This window comes from Theobroma cacao, chromosome 6, assembly GCF_053813885.1.
Source record: "Theobroma cacao isolate CCN51 chromosome 6, ASM5381388v1, whole genome shotgun sequence".
Lineage (NCBI taxonomy): Eukaryota > Viridiplantae > Streptophyta > Magnoliopsida > Malvales > Malvaceae > Theobroma > Theobroma cacao.
The window spans coordinates 31,234,601-31,253,673 of record NC_142644.1 but is presented as its reverse complement, the minus strand read 5'-3'; the positions used below and the strand labels follow the sequence as shown (position 1 = coordinate 31,253,673).

At 35.7% G+C, this 19,073-nt stretch overlaps 3 protein-coding genes across 5 annotated transcripts; 2 read left to right on the top strand and 1 right to left on the bottom strand.

Annotated features, from left to right (window-relative positions):
• The first annotated feature begins 6,223 nt into the window (after positions 1 to 6,223).
• Positions 6,224 to 11,777, top strand: LOC18597215 (malonyl-CoA decarboxylase family protein). 3 transcript variants are annotated; one of them, XM_088807324.1, is made up of 16 exons: positions 6,227 to 6,505; positions 6,679 to 6,767; positions 6,860 to 6,950; positions 7,040 to 7,166; positions 7,268 to 7,451; positions 8,138 to 8,282; positions 8,386 to 8,476; positions 8,610 to 8,668; positions 8,743 to 8,820; positions 9,021 to 9,104; positions 9,490 to 9,671; positions 10,304 to 10,432; positions 10,634 to 10,706; positions 11,015 to 11,100; positions 11,347 to 11,431; positions 11,554 to 11,777. In XM_088807324.1, the coding sequence occupies exons 1-16, from the start codon at positions 6,422 to 6,424 to the stop codon at positions 11,584 to 11,586; spliced, it is 1,620 nt and encodes a 539-aa protein (XP_088663450.1). In that variant the 5' UTR covers positions 6,227 to 6,421; the 3' UTR covers positions 11,587 to 11,777. The 3 variants fall into 3 exon arrangements, with proteins under 3 accessions (XP_017979117.2, XP_088663450.1, XP_007026167.3); XM_007026105.3 differs by having other exon boundaries at positions 6,229 to 6,505; positions 7,262 to 7,451; XM_018123628.2 differs by lacking the exons at positions 11,015 to 11,100; positions 11,347 to 11,431; positions 11,554 to 11,777 and having other exon boundaries at positions 6,224 to 6,505; positions 7,262 to 7,451; positions 10,515 to 10,650.
• A 55-nt stretch (positions 11,778 to 11,832) lies between these two features.
• On the bottom strand, positions 11,833 to 13,233 carry RBCX1 (Chaperonin-like RbcX protein). Its single transcript, XM_007026104.3, has 6 exons — positions 12,980 to 13,233; positions 12,779 to 12,873; positions 12,577 to 12,694; positions 12,444 to 12,460; positions 12,300 to 12,362; positions 11,833 to 12,213 (listed from the first exon to the last, which is right to left on the bottom strand). The coding sequence occupies exons 1-6, from the start codon at positions 13,128 to 13,130 to the stop codon at positions 12,130 to 12,132; spliced, it is 528 nt and encodes a 175-aa protein (XP_007026166.1). The 5' UTR covers positions 13,131 to 13,233; the 3' UTR covers positions 11,833 to 12,129.
• A 136-nt stretch (positions 13,234 to 13,369) lies between these two features.
• LOC18597213 (chitin elicitor receptor kinase 1-like) lies at positions 13,370 to 18,227 on the top strand. The gene is made up of 12 exons (XM_018123625.2): positions 13,370 to 14,365; positions 15,217 to 15,250; positions 15,365 to 15,372; positions 15,495 to 15,653; positions 15,993 to 16,189; positions 16,324 to 16,413; positions 16,629 to 16,725; positions 16,825 to 16,976; positions 17,060 to 17,151; positions 17,251 to 17,389; positions 17,493 to 17,591; positions 17,682 to 18,227. The coding sequence occupies exons 1-12, from the start codon at positions 13,570 to 13,572 to the stop codon at positions 17,844 to 17,846; spliced, it is 2,028 nt and encodes a 675-aa protein (XP_017979114.2). The 5' UTR covers positions 13,370 to 13,569; the 3' UTR covers positions 17,847 to 18,227.
• Positions 18,228 to 19,073: the final 846 nt, after the last annotated feature.

Genomic DNA, 19,073 nt, shown 5'->3' with positions numbered 1-19,073 from the left:
CTAAGTTTTGAACTTTAGATCCTCTCCTTTTACATAGGAAATGAAAGAGTGTTGAAACTGGTTGTTTTGGGGATTATTTGTGCCCAATAAAGCATATAATAGTTTAACCTCCTCAAAAGAAAGTTACTCCGTTTTTTCATCTCAAAGCAATGAAGTCCTAAAGAGACTAGCACATGGATTTAAGATGTTCTGTTCTTTGTCAACATGAAAGGTTGGTCTAATTCATCGAAGTTATTTGAGGGTGTAACTTCCATTAACATCATCTTCATCTAGCCCAAGACAGATTGAGAGCATGCCCGTACAGGACAATTGTGAATGAATAGCACGAGGAATATCATTGTACGGCCATTTGTCTTGTATGCATTTCCTTTCTTTCTCCTACTTCAGCCAGCGCAAGTAAGCTATGCTTCAAATGGAAAACTGGGTATTTTCTCCATCTTTCTGCTGCTTTTCTTGCTCAATTTCTTCTGTAATAACTGGTAGTATCTTTCTTCGTATTGGCTTCTCTTCTCATTATCCCTCTCTTTAGACCTTTTTTTGGTTCTTGTTGAATGGACGTTAATAATCTAAAACATGGGCACATGCATTTCTTTCTCTAATTATTGTTCTCCTTTTCTACAAGAATCAAACAGAGTAAGTAGCTGCTAAATTACTTTACTCGATTCCTGAACTTGAATCTTATGTGAGAACTTATTGTTGGTTTCGAAACTTTCGTTTCTTGGGTTGGACGTGAAATTTTCCTACTTGGGTAGGAAAAGAAATGTTGTGTTATGCCATTCATGATTCTTGACATGAATTATATTGGTTTCTCTTCTTTTCTGTAGTTTCTAGTGAATGTTTGCATCGGTTCTTGGTCATATACGTAAGCCACAATCCTGTTCTGTTCTTTTCTTGCTTTATTAGATAGCTACATTGAAACCTAACACTTTGTCCAAGCAGAAGTAGTTTTGGAATGCTAACACGCTGATTTGTAGGAGAATACTAGTAATTAATCTTAATTGGCTCCAATCACGTTGATCTAGAATGGTACGTTAGAGGGTTGTTGAGCAAATCTTGATCATTTTTCCTTTTCCTTAGTCTCCGTTTGGATAGTTTGCCGTGCAGATGATATTCAGAAACCTTTGGTGTTCTCTTTCTATAGAAGACGAATATGCTATTGAGCTTCATGTTCCTTGTTCCAAGTTTTTACTCATCTTTCTTCTTAATAAACAGGACATAGACATGACACATGAGTTTGTCCATAAACTTTTTGAGGCTTTTATATGTATTTTGGCAATACCTTCTCAACTATACGTTATCCTTATGAATGTGCTTCATTGGGTTCTTAAACCAAGAAAATCTTATCCGTATGGTTATTTCTTTACAGGTTAAAAGAGTGAATTGCAGCATGGAACATGGGCCAATGCATCCACCTGTATCTCAAAAGATACATTGGCAACCTGACCTCCCAGTCAGACATTTTAATTACACTCCAAGAGTGCAAAATTTTCATGGGGATGGTGCCCTGTTGAACAGGAAATCTACACCAACGTTTGTAAGTGCCCTATTGGAGAAAGATAGAGATGGCCCTCACAGCAAAAAGGGTCAGACCCCGGACCAGCCCCTTTTCTGTTTGAGGTGGCTGCAACAGTTACTCTGAGGATAGCATTTGCTCCATTTGAGCGTGTGAAGCTCTTGATGCAAAACCAGAACGAGATGATCAGGTCAGGTCGGCTGACCCAACCATATAATGGAATATTTGACTGCTTTGACAGAACAATCAGAAATGAAGGTATCCTTTCCCTTTGGAGAGGCAACATTCCAAAAGCCTCGACACATATTTTAGGCCAGGAAACTTCCACCAAAGTTGTCCTATAGGAAGCTGCCCTATTCTCATGATTTAGTATTTTGTAACATTTTACGCCTTTATGTGCAACAGGTCCAAAAGGTTAAATTCGATGAATACATTAAAAGTCAAGAGAGCCGGTGGAGTACTTTTCAGAAAAAATTGGCGGATTTTCTTTCTTCAGCTGTATATCTGTTTCTTGCTTATCCATTGCGTTATGCTCAAACATGCATGGCAACTGATGTCAAAACTACCGGCTGGCAGTTTAATGGTACACTTGATGTGTGCATAAAAACATGGAAAGTAGATGGCATTGCTGGAATGTTCCGTGGATATACAATGGCACTTGCTCAGCTTGGTGTGGAGAAGGTGCTATCTCCTCTTTTAACGCCATGGCGTCACTCTTTGTATCTCCAAACACGGGTCAGTGAGAGTTTCGGTCAGTGAGAGTTTTTCGTTTTTCTTTGAGGTATTTTTAAAAATAACCATTAAAGATAAGATATTTTTAAAAATAACTCTCTTTATAATTTTAATTATTTTTAATCAAATTGGACAAAATTACTCTTAATAAAATTATACGATATGATGTTACATGTCATATATAAAAATATGTTACATGCTATGTACAAAAATATGTTACACGTCATGTGCAAAAATATGTAACATGCCATGGTTAGGTTGTTACACATTATGTACAGAAACATGTGACACGTCATGTACAGAAACATAAAACATATGACATGTCATGTACAAAAACATGTGACACGTCATGTACAAAAATATGTAACACGCCATGTACAAAAACATATTACACGTCATGTTGAAAAAAATATTATTGTTACACACCATGTATAAAAACATGTTACATGTCATCGTTAAAAAAGGCTGTTACATGCCATTTTGAAAAAAATACTATTGTTACATACTATGTTGAAAAAAATATTATTATTACACACCATATTCAAAAATATTTTGTTACACTTTCATATCTAAAATGTTATTACTTACAAACAAAAACTTCAAATCCTCTCAACTCTCTTCATTTATTTTTTTTTTGACAATTTGGCACCTATTAAAGTGTTTTTAACATATTTTCTTAAATCAAAACATAAATTTTCTTATCAAAAACACTTATTTCAACTAAAAATAAAAAAAAATTCCTTTGAAAACCTATATTTATAGATTTCAATTTTTTTAATTTATTAGTGTTTAGGTCTCAAATTGATTCAATTAAAAGCTATTTCAAATATCTGTGATCTTTTCTACCGTTTTAGTTTTACCAAAAATACCTAAAAATTAAAATTTTCAAATGGCCACCCACTCAAGCACATCAAAACTATTGCTTAATGTCTTGAAAGTGTAAAAAAGAGAAATCTAAAAATGCAGGAGAGAGAAATCGAAAGCATAGCAGACGAATGCTGAAGAGAGAAATCGATAAAATTTGAGAGACTAGGATGGTGAGAGAGAGAAATCAGAAACACAAATAAGGAGAAATTGTGATGAATGGTTAAATTTATTTAAAATAGTTTCAAGAGAGTTTTTATAAGTCATGACTAAATATAGCTAAAAACAGTTAAATTTATTTTAATGATTATTTTTAAAATGTTCTTATAAAAAAAGATTATTTTTTATAATTTCCTCTTTTTCTTCTATGTTATTAAACTACAGTTTCATTCCAATATGTATTCTTCTCTCTCCACCATCATTATTTTTTGCTATCCTTTTTCAATGTCATCTATCTAGTTTATGGTTACAGGAATAACCTAAACAGTTAAGAAATGTTTATTTTTTGCATAATACTTATTTGGGCAGAGCTATAGTAAACGCTACGTTTGATCTTCCTGTCAAGCTGGTTTGTCATCCATTAGATATTGTAAGCAGAAGGATGATGATGAGAAGTTGTCAAATCTGAGGGCGTGAAGGCCTTTTATAAGGGTGCTGGGCCATTAATCCTTGCTACTGTTGTTCATAGTGTTTGCAAGGTGGTACTGTATCATCTCGATGCTGCATCAATGGCAGCAAATATCCCATGGTTATAGAAAGTCTTAACCCAGAAATATCACTGTTATAACAACAACAACAGCCACCCATTAACCAAAACATAAATTGATCGAGCTTCAAAATTTCAAAAACAAATGGCTACATTTGAAATATACACTATTGTACACAGAAACTGTTGGTGTTATGAGGGATTTTATATGGTATTCAAGAATAAACAAAATTAGCTTCAAGCCGAGCCTTTCAAATAAACGTCTATCTTTAAGACTTATTTCACCTCCACCACTTGGTATGTAAAGGAGAATAATGCAAATAGTCTCAAGAATATAATGAAGCCAACGTCTAATTTTCGTATTACATTTACGAGGTAGACCGTTAGATACACCCGAGAGTTTGTAAAGTTGTTTGACTTTAGAACAAACTTTCTGCAGCAAATAGATTATAAAGAATTCGGAATATCTTCTGCATGGTGGGAGCTTTAAGTGTTTATGTTTATAATAAAACACAACACTTATCTTGCTCTTGCTTTTGTTTTGCTTTTGATTTTTTTTTTTGTGTCAAAATAGTTGACAACAAACCCTTTATATAAGCTTCCAAGTGTCTCTTCTTCAAGAACACAATCCTTTCATGAAGATACCTCTTTTTCTAAAAGATATATTTACATTTTTACCAACACAACTTTTTAGATATAGTTATTGTTTCAATAGACATCTTATGAATAGACAACTATTCATCTCATAAATTATAACCTTTAAGTTATAACTTGAAACAATAACTTTTCATTTTAACTTTTAAGCAATGATGTCTTTTTAACATGTCTTCTAAATTTTGAATGTCATTTTTTAAGAGACATAACTATTCATATGAAAATATGTATATATCTAATAGATATATTATATCACTTTTCGTGATATAACTTTTGAGTTAATGATAATTATTCATCATATGAAATAACTTTTAATTTTAAAAATACACTAACAGAAACGACGATCGAGCCCTCACAAGTAACCCCTTTCCATGACTCTCCACATGGATCACCGCCATTAGTTTTCCAATTTGTTAACTTAGCAGGACTGTTCAATGCAGTGTACATAACCTGAAGCGCTTGAACTGCCCACAAATAAGTAAAGAAAACAACTTAATAAGTCATTCCAAGGTTCCAAAACTTAATAATCAAATACAGATTAGATTGAACTACAAACCTTCCATTTATGTCAGAAAATTAATTAAACTCCAAAGAAGAAAAAAATTACAACATTACGAATCAAAGCAAACACATTATTATCTATATGAATATGCAAGAAAAAAAAAAAGAATTCTTTGATTACGTGATGTGATGTCATTATTCATTATAATTTTTTGAATTAAAGCAAAATTTTAAATACTATATTAAAAGAAGTAGGAGGTGACTATCTAAGTCAATCCTATTCATTTGAAAACATATGGGGTATGGACCAAGTGGTCATGGTAAACTTTATTAGGCTACCTTGTAAGGAAAAATCCTTAACAGTTAGGTTCAACGGCTCCAAACCTCACCGAACCCACACTAGGCGCAACGGTAAAAAGAGAAAAAAAAAAAAAAGGAAAAGGAACTAAAGCTTCTTTTTATAATTGACATTTGACAAATAAAGAGAATTCTGCAAAGGATTTAAAGCCTACTCCAATTTATTATATGAACAACGTGGCCAATCAATCAAATGGGTGCAAATCTATGCTCTACAGTCAAGTAAACCCAAATGCCATGTGGCCCAAACTTATGATTCCTAATTGAACATGTTAGCCGAAAAATAAATTTTAAAAATTAAATTATTTAAAATTTAAAAAATTTAAAATCGATGTATATTAATTTTAATTATTAATTATATATAATATATTTAAAATATTTTATTTAAATACTTGAATATTTAATTTATTAATTGATTGATAAATAATTTTGTATTTTGTATATTTTTTTCAATTTAAAAAAAAACTTTTTTAATATATGTTGATTCGATTAATGTTCCATTCTAGGTATTAATTACTAATTGATTGTTTGGGACACAATTAATTACTGATTGATTGCTTGGGACACAATTAATTACTGATTGATTGCTTGGGACACAAAGTGATGGATCCAAGGAAGTTTTTGCTTGTAGACAAGACCGTGTCATTAGTTCTCGCACGTAGAAAGAATCAATTGAACATCATCCATCAAATTAAATCATGTGAAATAATCTCTTGAATTCCTTGGTGTGGACATCAATTAATGTTTTACTTCATATTTTACTTTTTACCTTAGAAGGAGTGCGGTAAATTTTTTTTTTTTATCTTTCGCGGGGTTTTTGTGTTTTTCCCTCGCTGATCTTTTCTTTTAAGGGAGCGAAATTTTTGGACCGTTTTCGTTTTGCTTGAATACCATTTATGAATTCGTGTGTCCTAAACGCTGTCGTTTCCCGGATTTGAAGAGGTGAAGGCATGCGTCCGCCTTCACTTTCTCCCTGTTTCTGGCCGGGAAGAGTCAAGCGGTTCGAGGAAAACGACGTGTGGATAGACACAGCGGAAACTAAACGCTTATGGTAATTAAATTAAATTTTATATTTAATTTTGTATATAATTGAAATGAACAAGAAAGCCTTGGCCATTTTGATGCGAGCCAGAATGAGACCCAACGATCCAAGCAAGCTTGCTCTTTCTCCTCTATCTGTAAGTTTTTTCTTTTTCTTTTTTGTTATTAATTTGAATTTTTCTTGTTTGATTGATCGTACTCTGTTTGGTTGAATTGTTTGATTAAGCATTTTTATTTATCACGAGATTAATAAATTTGTGATTAGAAATAGGAGAATTTGCTGATTTAGTTTGAATTAATTTCACAACAGAATGAGGTTAATCAAATGCTATCCAATTCTCAAGGAAACCAAGCACCGCATGCTACTGAAGATGGAAATGAAAAACTCAATAAGCAAAGGTCCTTATTTCTTGCGAAGCATTCCCGGCATACAATCTCAAATGAGAATTCTTGAAGTTTAAGTTTCGGATTCTTTTTTTGTTGTTAACTAGGTCGTTCGAGGTTGTACGAGATTCGATGCACTCAGCTATATCAATGAATAAAACAGAAGTTCTTGATGCTGTACTTAATGATTTTTCTGAGGTGAAGAATTAGGCAATAAGCGATTAGTGATTATCTTTGAGTTCTCATGTTTCGGTTAGTGCTTGATAATGTTATGTGGTATAATGCAGGGCTATTTTAGCCTTTCTTTTGAGAACCGCCGCAAATTATTGCTGACGCTTGCCAAAGAGTATGATCTAAACAGGACTCAAGTTCGTGAACTTATAAAACAGTATCTTGGACTTCAGCTACCTGGTGGTAAGTTTACTGTTGGTATTTCACCTGAATATGTTTTCATTTTTTGAACACTTATTTTCGTGTTTAGCGGAGTTGAGTGGTGTAGAGGTTTCTAGTTTCAGGGAATGAAGCTCAATCGGGAGGGGTTGAAGATGAAGGCTTTCTTTCAACTTTCTATCGCATAGAGAGAAATTTGAGACATTCTCTTAAGCCAGTGTATGAAGTTCTCTTTGAGCGACTCAACACGCACCCTGGAGGGCTGAAGGTTTTGACCATCCTTCGGGCTGATATATTATCTATTCTCGCGTAAGGTTATAGTCCTTTTACGTGTTTCCACCTTAATTTATCTTGATTTGATCGTCATATTCTTACGTTTATCTTACCTTCTTTTATCAATAGTTGAAAACATGTTAATTGAAAAGGATGTTATAGAAATCCTAAGCTCAGGAGGTTTTTCACTTCTAATTTCTTATACAAAGTCATCAAGACAGATCCCATACTAAAGTTCTATGGAACTTCCTAAGGGCATGAGAGATCTTGTATCATAGTCCATCATTTGGGCATTGATCTTGTTCTCCTTTGAGTGGAGTTTAGGTAAGAGCTCTTATAGGATGGAGCCTCATGGTTCTTGCAAAGAAAGTAAGCACTAATATTGTTTTCCTTGTTTTACAATTTTATATCTTAGGTTTTGGTGGGAGGTTTAGGTGATGCTATGACTACATCATTACCTTCGTTGAAGTGCTATCTTGGATAATTTGCATTTGCCTTTTTATAAAATCCTTTACCATGAACAGGATTGGTTTTTGGAATTGGAATGCCAGAAGGTTGAAAAAGTAGAAGAGCTGAATTTTTAAAAATTTTCTTTATACGGTTTATGGTTAGTGTTGTTGCTTGTTGTGTATTCAAAACTCAGTTGTATATTAATTTATTGAAGAATTGAAACTTATTTAAAAGAAATGTACACAAGGAGCTGAAATTTTTGTAAATTTCAGAGAAGAAAATATTTCCTCATTGCGAGCATTAGATTCCTATCTGAAGGAGAAGCTTAGTACTTGGCTTAGTCCTGCTGCTTTAGAGCTCCATCAGATTACATGGGATGATCCTGCTTCTTTGCTGGAGAAAATTGTGGCTTATGAGGTTTGTTTTTCTTTTCCCTCTTGCTTATTAGGTTTAACCTCTCATGGATATAGATTTTGCAAGGTGCAGCCTGTGTATTATCTAGTAACCATAATTTGTCCAGGCAGTGCATCCAATCAGCAACCTTATTGATCTTAAGAGAAGGCTGGGAGTTGGTCGTCGTTGTTTTGGATATTTTCATTCAGCCATACCTGGTAACTAGTTCCTTTCACTGTTCACCTGGTGTGTTTTGTGTGTGTTTGGATAGGGGGAACATGTTTACTAGCCTTTAATCCACCTTTCCTCTTCTCTCTCTCTCTCTCTCTCTCTAACTGTTCTCTATTTCAGGTGAACCCCTTATTTTTATTGAAGTTGCACTTTTGAAGGCTGTAGCACAGACAATACAGGTCAATTCTCTTTAGCTGTACTAGATTCCTTTTCCCCTTTGTCTTCTTGTTCTTAATATTCTTGTGAATGATAGGAAGTTTTGTGGGATCACCCTCCCATTCTTGAAAGTGAGGCAACATGTGCATTATTTTACTCCATATCATCAACTCAGGTACTAATTTTATCCACCCCACCACCTATTTTATTTGTAAATGATATTAACTACATGAAACATAAAGAATGATATCAGGGCAGCTTGTTATATGGTGTATTGATAATACAGTGTAGTTACTTGTACTGACGAACTATTCCTAGTTAAATTATTATATTCTGTTTCCATGAACCTGACTTCCTACTTCTGACTTTTTGCAGCCTGGCTTGGCAGGAATCAACCTTGGAAAGTTTCTTATTAAAAGGGTTATTACATTGGTGAAAAGAGATATGCCACATATTTCTGTAAGTACTCCTTTTTCTTATTAGATTACTTAATCAAATGAGCTGCAAGATTATTTTTTGCGTGTTCAGTGAGAATTCTCTTAGTGATTTCTAATTAGTTTCTTTTTTTTTTCTAATTTTTGAAAATGGTGGTTATACTGAACTCTTTGCATTATGAGTTAGTATGTTGCCTTTGTTCAATCTTGAACACAGTAGGAATTTCAATAGGTTTTCGATAATATAATATGGCATCATACAGGATGATCAGTGCACCATGTTGCATCTGCAACTCAAGATACATGTATATTATCAAATATTTGACAGTCACATGTATTTTACTGTTTATTTATCTGAAGTCTTGGTTCAGACCATGCTTACTGACACTTCTTTTCCACTTACTGCTTAGGTGTTCGCTACGCTTAGCCCTATCCCTGGATTCATGCAGTGGCTTTTGTCCAAGTTGGCATCTCAATCGAAACTTGGTGAAGCAGAGGACATATCATGTTCATCAGCTGATAGATCTGGATTAACTTTCTATGAGAATTTACTTGAACCAGAAGAAGAAAGAGGACTCATAGAATCATCTGGGTAAGCTTCATATGTGTTCATTCAGATATTTTTGTGTGTGTGTGTGTGAAGGGAATTTCTGAAGATCAACAGTTACCAAATCATTCTCCATGCCTTCTGGAATATTGCTTTTACTGGAAGTTGACTCATCTGCTGTTGACAAAGCAAAGCCCTGTCCTACATATAATTTTCTCCTATTTGTGACTGTTGTGGTTCTTAGGTAATAGAGTGACAATAAAGCACATTGAGTTGTGAAAATTTTATGAGCTATTGATTCATTGCTTTGCATGAAAAATCTGTGATAGTCCAACACTCAGATTATTTTTTGAAATGGTACTACTTAAATAGAGGGAAGATCAACATTTTGGAACTACAGTATGATGGATTTTGCTAACATGTATGTTCGATTTATCATTTGTCTGTATTTCCTAACCTTATTGATCAAAAGCCTGTCATCGCCAGAACACTTCTTATTTTTTCGTGCTGTTGTTCAACCTTGCATACTTATCGCTTTTTCAAGAAGTTTTCAACAGATGAATATGGATAGATACTTTCTTCATCTTGTATTACTCTATTTAGGCTTTCTCATATTTCAGTCTTGTGCTTCTGAAATGTGATTTATGGAGTGTGCATATTGCCATAATCTGTTACAGGGATTTTGCTGCTGGAAAAAATGGCATGGAAATAATGTTAAACTTGCTGACACCTACAAGTCATGATTGGACTAATTCCTCGAAATTGCTTTCAGCATTTAAACCAGCTTTAATGCGGCTATGTGCAAGGTATATTTCTCCAATAAAATTGCTGTCTATTATCTTGACCAAGTAGCCACATCTTTAATTGCTTTAATTCTTGTTGTACAAGGGACTGAAACATGGAAACTTATGGAACTGGAGGGAGTCAAATTAATTGGTTCTGTACTTAATATATGGAGCTTGTGTTTCTTCGGGTAAAATTGATTGATGCTGATTCTTCAAAATTAGGTACCTTCTGCAAGAGAAAAAGAGAGGAAAAGCTCTAGATTCTGTTGCAAACTTCCATCTGCAGAATGGAGCGGTATGTAATGCAGTTTCAATCATAGATCAGCAAAGTCCTTTTGGCGGCAGAATCAATAGTTTCTAGATCTTCCTCCATACTACTTAAATAGTTTCACGAGGGGTTTTCTTTCGGAACAGTCATCTCTTTAGGTGCAAAGATTGATTATATAAGTGATATGCTATTTTTATAATACAAAATTAGCTGCACTAACGGATTAAACAATTGGGAACCAAGAGAGCACATGTTCTTGAAGATGCGAATTCCTCTCTCTTGTTCAAGTACTGATTTGTACTGTCAGATTCTAATAACTTAATAATATGGAACAGATGGTTCAAAGAATAAACTGGATGGCTGACCGATCAGAAAAAGGCCTACGCCAAAGTGCAGGTATCATGGTAAACTATGTCTACAGGTAATTTTTCTATCACAGCCGGCTTTTGTTTATCAGTCTTTTCTTTTTTAGAAAAATTTTCACCTCATTTGGTGAAGAAACTTTAATTTCTCTCATGGTGCTTCCCAATTTATTACTGCCCAATTCGATAGCTTCTCAAGAGATGTGCAAATTGGATCTGTAATGAACTTCTACAGTTTCATAACAAAATCTTGTTTCTAACTTTATCAGAATTTCTAACTTTATTGGATCTGTAATGACCTGCAGGCCAGAGACTATTGAAGAATATGCTCACTCATACTTCAGCTCAGGCCACATCCATTGTTCCTCTGATGTAAGACGATATGTTCAGGTATTTAAGAAAAGCATTCAAGATTACGAACTTTCGCTGTTTATGGATAATCATTGATCTGTTAAATAGTGGTTATCTTACGTATACCTCCATGCTTGATTCTGCTATTGCTATGGTTCCAGCCATTTACGGAAAATGAATCAAGCACAGATTAGGATGATTGAAGGAGATTGCAAGTAGGTTTTACAGCCACCAACTTATTATATAATTGTTTCTTCAAAGATTCATAGAAAGATACTTGCTGTTGCTACCTGTGTATTCGGAGTTTACAATTTGCTGTTCTTCGGAAAATGTAGATATTACACACGCATCTTTATCTACTATAAACATTCGAACATTTAATTTAGTGATAAATGTATAATTTTTTACTTAAAAGGCAAAAAGAATAAGTTTAGAATCTATTTCCCTCGAATAAAGTAATACTTCTATATGTATTTTGATTCTTTCTATATATTATACCGGATATTCCGAATACAATAATCTGATTCTGTATATGATTCTCTGGAATGGTTCCTACATCGGAACTGCCCGACCACGCCTGGATGAGCTAATACTTCCATACGTATTTTGATTCGTTCTGTATATTATACCGGATATTCTAAATACAATAATCTGGTTCTGTATATGATTCTATGGAATGGTTCCTACATCGGAACTGCCCAACCACGCCTGGATGAGCCCGGAGTAGAGAGTCCCGATTACTTGCCGGTTTCTTTTTCAGTTGCAGGACTGGTTTCTAAAACATATTCCCTCATGAGTTTCGTGTTGGATTCATCCACCATCTGAAAAAAAAGAAACCCCGACGATTCTTGAACCATTCAACAGGGACCAGAATGATATCAAAAGAGAAACAAAATGTTTTTCTGACCTTGGAAGCTAAGCGCTTCAGGTTGTCCCACTCGAAATCATGTTTGCAATATGCAGATCGGACCTATGAGAAACATAATAAAGCTTTAGCAAATCAAAGCAGGAATCAAGTAGAAGACAAAAGAAGAATTTTGCAGCAACATACCTCTAAGATTCGCAGGGCTGTCAAGTGATTGCAAATGGAAAACCAAACTCATTAATTAACAGTCAAATTCTGGAAATATATGAAGAATATGGAACGTTTTCTGACTTGTAAGACGGGCAGCATGCAGTCTTACCTAGACTTTTATGCCTTGAGGATTCCCTCATCAGGCTGGCGCAGAACTTGTCCCCATCATTCAGCGAGTGGGTATTCAGGAATTCCATCAGCTCCTTATAAGCTTCAGGATTATAGCTCTGCCCCGGCGAAATCAACGGGTTATTACGAGATTGAAATCATCTAAATAGAGAAGAGGATAACCAGAATAGGGAGAAAAGAACCTGAAGCTGTGCACTGACTATCTTAACTGCTATGTAGTTGAAGAAATTGTGGAGGTTTTTGCTTGCTTTGGCCTCTGGTGATGCCTCTCCAAATCCTTCATAAAGACTCTCATCACGAGAAAGTTAGGAAGGAGAGGAAAAAGACAACCCTGGGCAAGAATGCATACATACAGAGAAAGGATTTGAGGAAGGAATACTTACCAGGGACAAACATTTTTTGGCAGTTTAAGCGGGTGGAAGAGTAGGAGCTTCTTTGTTTGCATGGCCAAGAAGGAAAACCCGTATCCTTGTTCATTGGATTTGAAGGGAGAAAGGGGGGCTGAGTGAGTGGAAGAACAGCAAGGGTTTCCATGGATGATGGATATATCGAACTGTGAAGAAGGATTAGACTCCTCGGGTCGCTTCTTTGATTTTGGGATAAGCTCTCTTCTTATTTGGGCGGTAGTACCCAAGTTAAAAGCCTGAAACCTCAGTTTTGAACTGAAATATCTTCAGTTCACTGCCAAAATATCTGCCATCTACACGTGGAAAGTACACCTTCTATATCATATGCAGTGGCATAGAAAGGTCACTTGTCTTGGCAGAACAATCAGAAAACCAATCTGTCAGGACCCATTCCCTTATTGGGTTTGACTCCTGAGTACTGAGTCCTGAAGCAAATCGTAGCCGAAGGGATGAGGAATGGAAAAATGGAAAAAAAGGGTAACATGACTTGGTTTTGACAGTAAAAACATGGTTTTAAGAATTCAAGGAAAACGAATCATAGACAAAGCTGAAAAAAAAATACTTAAATGCCTTTGGTCCACATTCAACAGCAAACAAAAAACCAAGCTGTCATACGCCTACATGGTAGATACCAAACGCCAAAACCAACAAATCCCATTCGCCTCTTGGCTTTTGCTATCACTGATGATCTCCAAAACCCCAAACTGATCATCTCTCTCTCTTACAAAGTGGTCATGTTCTCGAAAAGGAAAACACCAACAGAACGCTTGCTAGTATTTCATACTCTTCTATACTTATTCGTCCAAGTCCAAGCCAACTGTAGGACTGGCTGCAGCCTTGCCTTTGCTTCTTATTATGTATGGGAAGGATCAAACCTCACGTACATTAGCACCATCTTTAACCAGCAAATCTCCGAGATACTTCTGTACAATCCCCATGTTTCAAGTCAGGATAAAATTGATAAGGGGACCAGGATCAACGTACCCTTTTCTTGCGATTGCTTGAATGGAGATTTTTTGGGTCACACCTTTAGTTACTTCACCCAGATTGGTGATACTTACGACAAGATTGCTAGCGACTGGTATGCTAACCTGACCACGGCGGATTGGGTGCGTAGGGTGAACGTTTATGATGCAACGAAAATACCTGATCACATGCTGATCAATGTTACGGTTAACTGTTCATGTGGTGTTAGACAAGTCTCAAAAGACTACGGGTTGTTCACGACGTACCCTCTCCGTCCAGGTGAGAATTTATCGTTCATTGCAGCGGAGTCCAACGTATCCGCGGAGCTGCTGGAAAAGTACAATCCAGGGTCCAATTTCAGTGCGGGGACTGGACTCCTGTTTGTGCCGGCAAAAGGTTAGTCAATTTTCAAAGCTTTTCATGCATTTTTGTGTCATATGGAGAAATTCTGATCACTTTGGCACTTGGCCACTTGGCCTTGTCAAACACGGAATGAGTTTTTCAGAGTTTTGACACTTTCCCTTGTTCTACGGCATGAGTCTCGGCACTTTGTCTTGTTCTTGGCAGATAAAATATTTCGATCCATACGTATATACATACATACAAGTACATGTATGTTGCATTACTTGATTAGATTTCAATCATAACAAAGATTTTATAATGGTCTAAACTTAATTAATCTTTCTTAAAGTTTTTCAATCAACGAAACCACAGTACTCAGGAGTTTACAGAGAGAGAAAACCACTGATCGGGGTTGCTTTGTCGCCTTCCAATCATTAGTTATTATAGTTATTTTTTTAATGCATTGTTCCCGTTGCTGAATAAGAACAATTCCCTTAATCAATCCTGACATGGTTTGGTATGATGCTATAATCACTTTCAATGTGGTGGCCCAATCCCTGTTTACAGATAGTGAAATCTATGGAAAAATTACCCCTGCAAATGACTATTTAAACATGGGGTTCTTGAATATATACAGATATTAGTTAAGTTATGCACAACAGTAGGAGAAAAAGAATGCTGCTCTTTGAATTATCATTTATGTCGTTCTCCAAGGATTCTAAAATATTCTGGCCTGTCAGAAGATGATGTTGGAATATGCTATGGTATTTTCAATTGCCAAATTCTTGTTCTTTGTATCTCTCTTATGAAATATAGTGGAGATTCTTCTGTCATAACGTTAATGAGTATCATTCTGATCATAAGATGGTTTTCATTAATAAGCCGGGCGTTTTATTCCTTTGCAGACCAAACTGGAAACTTTCCACCGTTGAAGATCAGGTATTAGATGGTATTTCATGTCTCGCCTGACTGAATTGTTATGCTAATATGACCATTTAATTATTCAGTTCATCTAATGACTCTATCTGTTGTTCTGATTTTTCTGTCTTGCAGCACAACTGGTAGGATCAGTCTCTACGTATTAGTTATTAATGTTCAAGCCTCTTGCGTTGATTTTCTTAAGTATGCTTGTCAAGGATGCTCTTGATGTTGTCTTGAGCTTAACTTGTGGCATTTGAACCAGGAATCTCGAGTAGAGTTATCGCTGGCATATCTATTGCAGGAGTTGCTGGGGCTTTAACTTTGGGATTTTGTATATACGCTGGCCTTTACAAAAGGAAGAAAGTGGTGGAAGCATCATTACTCCTAGAAGCATCCCCAGACCACTACATTCAACATGGAGGTGTGAGCTTTCTCTCTTTATATTCAGTTGATGCATATTCTAAGCTAAAGTTGCTTTGAACTGGGGAAGTAAGTTAATTATGTGAGGTAGCTAGGAGGGACAAGTTACCAGAAAATCATGCTGAGGCAATAGTTTAATTGTAACCATTATTTAAGGTTGTTGTCAAATGTCAGGTTTTGATGGGCAGACAAATGGTTTCTTTGCACAAGTGTTTACTATGAATATCTTTGCATAGTTCTTGTGAAAACATTGATTCTAAAATGGACAGCTAAATTCAAGCTTGAAATTTGCATCTCATTAGCGATCAATCTTCTGTATCTTGTGGTCTTGATGATTTAGGTTCCGGAAGTACCCTGCAGAAAAATTCCGAAACAACTGCTCTTTTTGCTTCTCCAGGCCTCACTGGTATCACAGTGGACAAATCTGTGGAGTTCTCATATGAAGAGCTTGCCAAGGCAACGGATGACTTTAGCATTGCTAATAAGATCGGGCAAGGAGGCTTTGGATCTGTTTACCTTGCAGAACTAAGAGGCGAGGTACCTTGTCCTAAGTTTCCATTTTAGAGAATCCTAGATCATGATATGAGGATTATTATTGTAGGGATCATCATGTTTAAACCTGCAAACTAAGTTTGTCCCATCATGAATCCAACTTTTCTCCTGTCATGCAGAAAGCCGCAATCAAGAAGATGGATATGCAAGCATCAAAGGAATTCCTTGCTGAATTGAGGGTTTTAACACATGTTCATCACTTTAACCTGGTATTCTGCCTTCCATATGCCTCCTCCTATATCTTATTTGGACAACAGTTTACTTATACCAATGGCACTGGTAGAACTATGACATCATTTAGGATTCACTCTTCTTTGATTGCTAGTTATTTGTTTCTCCTCAAATAATATTTCAAGTAGTCTTTGATCATCTGATCAATGTGATCATGAACATTTATGCGACTGCATACCAAAATCTCATGCAGGTGCGTTTAATAGGATACTGTGTTGAAGGTTCCTTATTCTTAGTCTATGAGTTCATCGAGAATGGTAATTTAAGTCAACATTTGCGCCAGCAGCGAGGTGAGAAACAAGTGTTTTATGACTTCAATTATGCAAGATAAGCATCTTATTTTCACTCGGACCCAATCGAATTCTATTGGTGAAACGTTTTTCTTTCAGAGAGAGATCCATTGCCGTGGTCAGCAAGGGTGCAAATTGCTTTAGATTCAGCTAGAGGGCTTGAATACATCCATGAACACACTGTGCCTGTCTACGTTCACCGTGATATTAAGTCTGCAAATATTTTAATAGACAAGAACTTTCGTGCTAAGGTTATTGAATAAATTTCTATATAGCAAACACTAATAGACTCAGATGCTTTACAAACTAATTGGGTGTATATATTGGTGCTCAGGTCGCTGATTTTGGGCTGACAAAACTATCTGAATTTGGAAACTATTCATTGCAAACACGTCTTGTGGGTACTTTCGGATACATGCCACCAGAGTAAGTATGAATACATGCATACATACATACCTATATAGTATCATTTTTTGGCTTTCGTGCATGCGAAACTTGTTTGTCTCAATGTGGCATTGTCTGTAGGTATGCTCAGTATGGTGAAGTTTCCCCAAAGGTAGATGTGTATGCTTTTGGAGTTGTTCTCTTCGAACTGATATCTGCCAGGGAAGCTATCGTCAAGACCAATGAAGAAGTGACTGAATCGATGGGACTTGTTGCTTTGGTATGTACAATTATCAGTTGTCTTTCCCTACTAAAGTTACTAGTATTATATTCCAGTCCCCCCATGATCCTGTTTCGATTAATTCATTTTGATGTATACGCAGTTTGAAGATGTTCTCAATCAACCTGATCCAAGAGAAGATCTGCAAAAACTTGTTGACCCTAGGCTAGGCAATGACTACTCATTCGATGCAGTCTGCAAGGTATAATTCTGATCCCGGTATGCAAATGATAGTATGGACTTATTTTCTCTATCAATCTAACAAGCTGTCACGTCCGTTTTTGGTTACCAGATGGCACGTCTTGCCAGAGCTTGCACGCAGGAAAATCCCCAGCTGAGGCCAAGCATGAGATCCATCGTTGTCGCACTCATGGCACTGTCATCTTCAAGCGAGGATTGGGATGTTGGCTCCTTGTACGAAAACAAAGCTCTAATCAACCTGATGCCAGGAAGGTAGCTTAGCCACCGCAGAGTTAACCAGTGATACCTTGATAGAAGTACCCTTTTCTCGTTTAGATCCCTCTTGACATGTGTGAATACTTGTATCCAAGTACTGTACAGTACCTTCAGTTCACTTATTCCTGTTCCTTTTTCCTTGAGAAAAAATTTTGGGTCTGCTGGAATCTATGTATATGCTGAGGAATGATTGAAAAAGTGGTCAGCAAATCTTTGTATAATTATGGCTACACACACATACGCTCCATTTTCTCTACGTTTTGAAGAGGAACTTTAGGTTGGAGAGAATGGTAGTTGAGCTAAACGATAGATTGTACACTTCCCGGTTCTGTCTGTGCATCATTAATTCATGTTCTTGAGTGAGAAAATCCAACCATACAAACTTAACAGTGACACATTCATGTCGAAATTCCCAAGATCGAAAGCACCCCATTCCTTGAAAAAGGCTTAAACAAAAATCCATGATGGGCAGATCACGTGTTTATTTGCAGATGTGGGTCTGCTATGTCTCTTCAATCGCTGTTTTGTAATGAATTAGAGACAGATAGAAAGGGAACCATAACCATTGATTTGTCCTTTTTTCAAATATAAGAATTCTAACTCAAGTAACGTTAAGTAGCATTGCTACATGATCTCACGTCTTCCTCCTTACTCTTTATACTGTTTCCCCTTCCATTTTCTTTATTCTATCTTTAAATAATGAAGATAAAGACCACTATAGGGTACTCAAATAATGAAGAAAAAGAAATTGCCCAAGAAAAGGAAGTGGAAGAAGATGACGAACAGCTAGCCAACCAACCCACAGATTGTAAAGTCCATTATTATGGTATATACTTTATGACCTTCCAATTAAGACATGATGGCATACCAAATATTATATGACATATATGGCCCCCAAATGCTAGAATATAAGCTTTATGTAATCACATCTCTCTCTCTCTAAAGATATTTTTTGTTAATTATGTATGATGATTATGAATTTAAGATTTCTTTCGATTCATCTTTAAATATATAAAATTAAAGTAGGATTTTAAAAATATATATTCAACGAAATCATTTCGATTTTAATTTTTGAGTTTTATAATTTGACTGCATATCAAGACTCATGATACATTTACTTACTATTAAATGTATTGTTATTATAAAAAAATACTAGTAAAAGATAAATTTTTTATCTTTTTTTCTATTTTGTTGAATATGACAATGCACATTTTGGGATTATTGATTG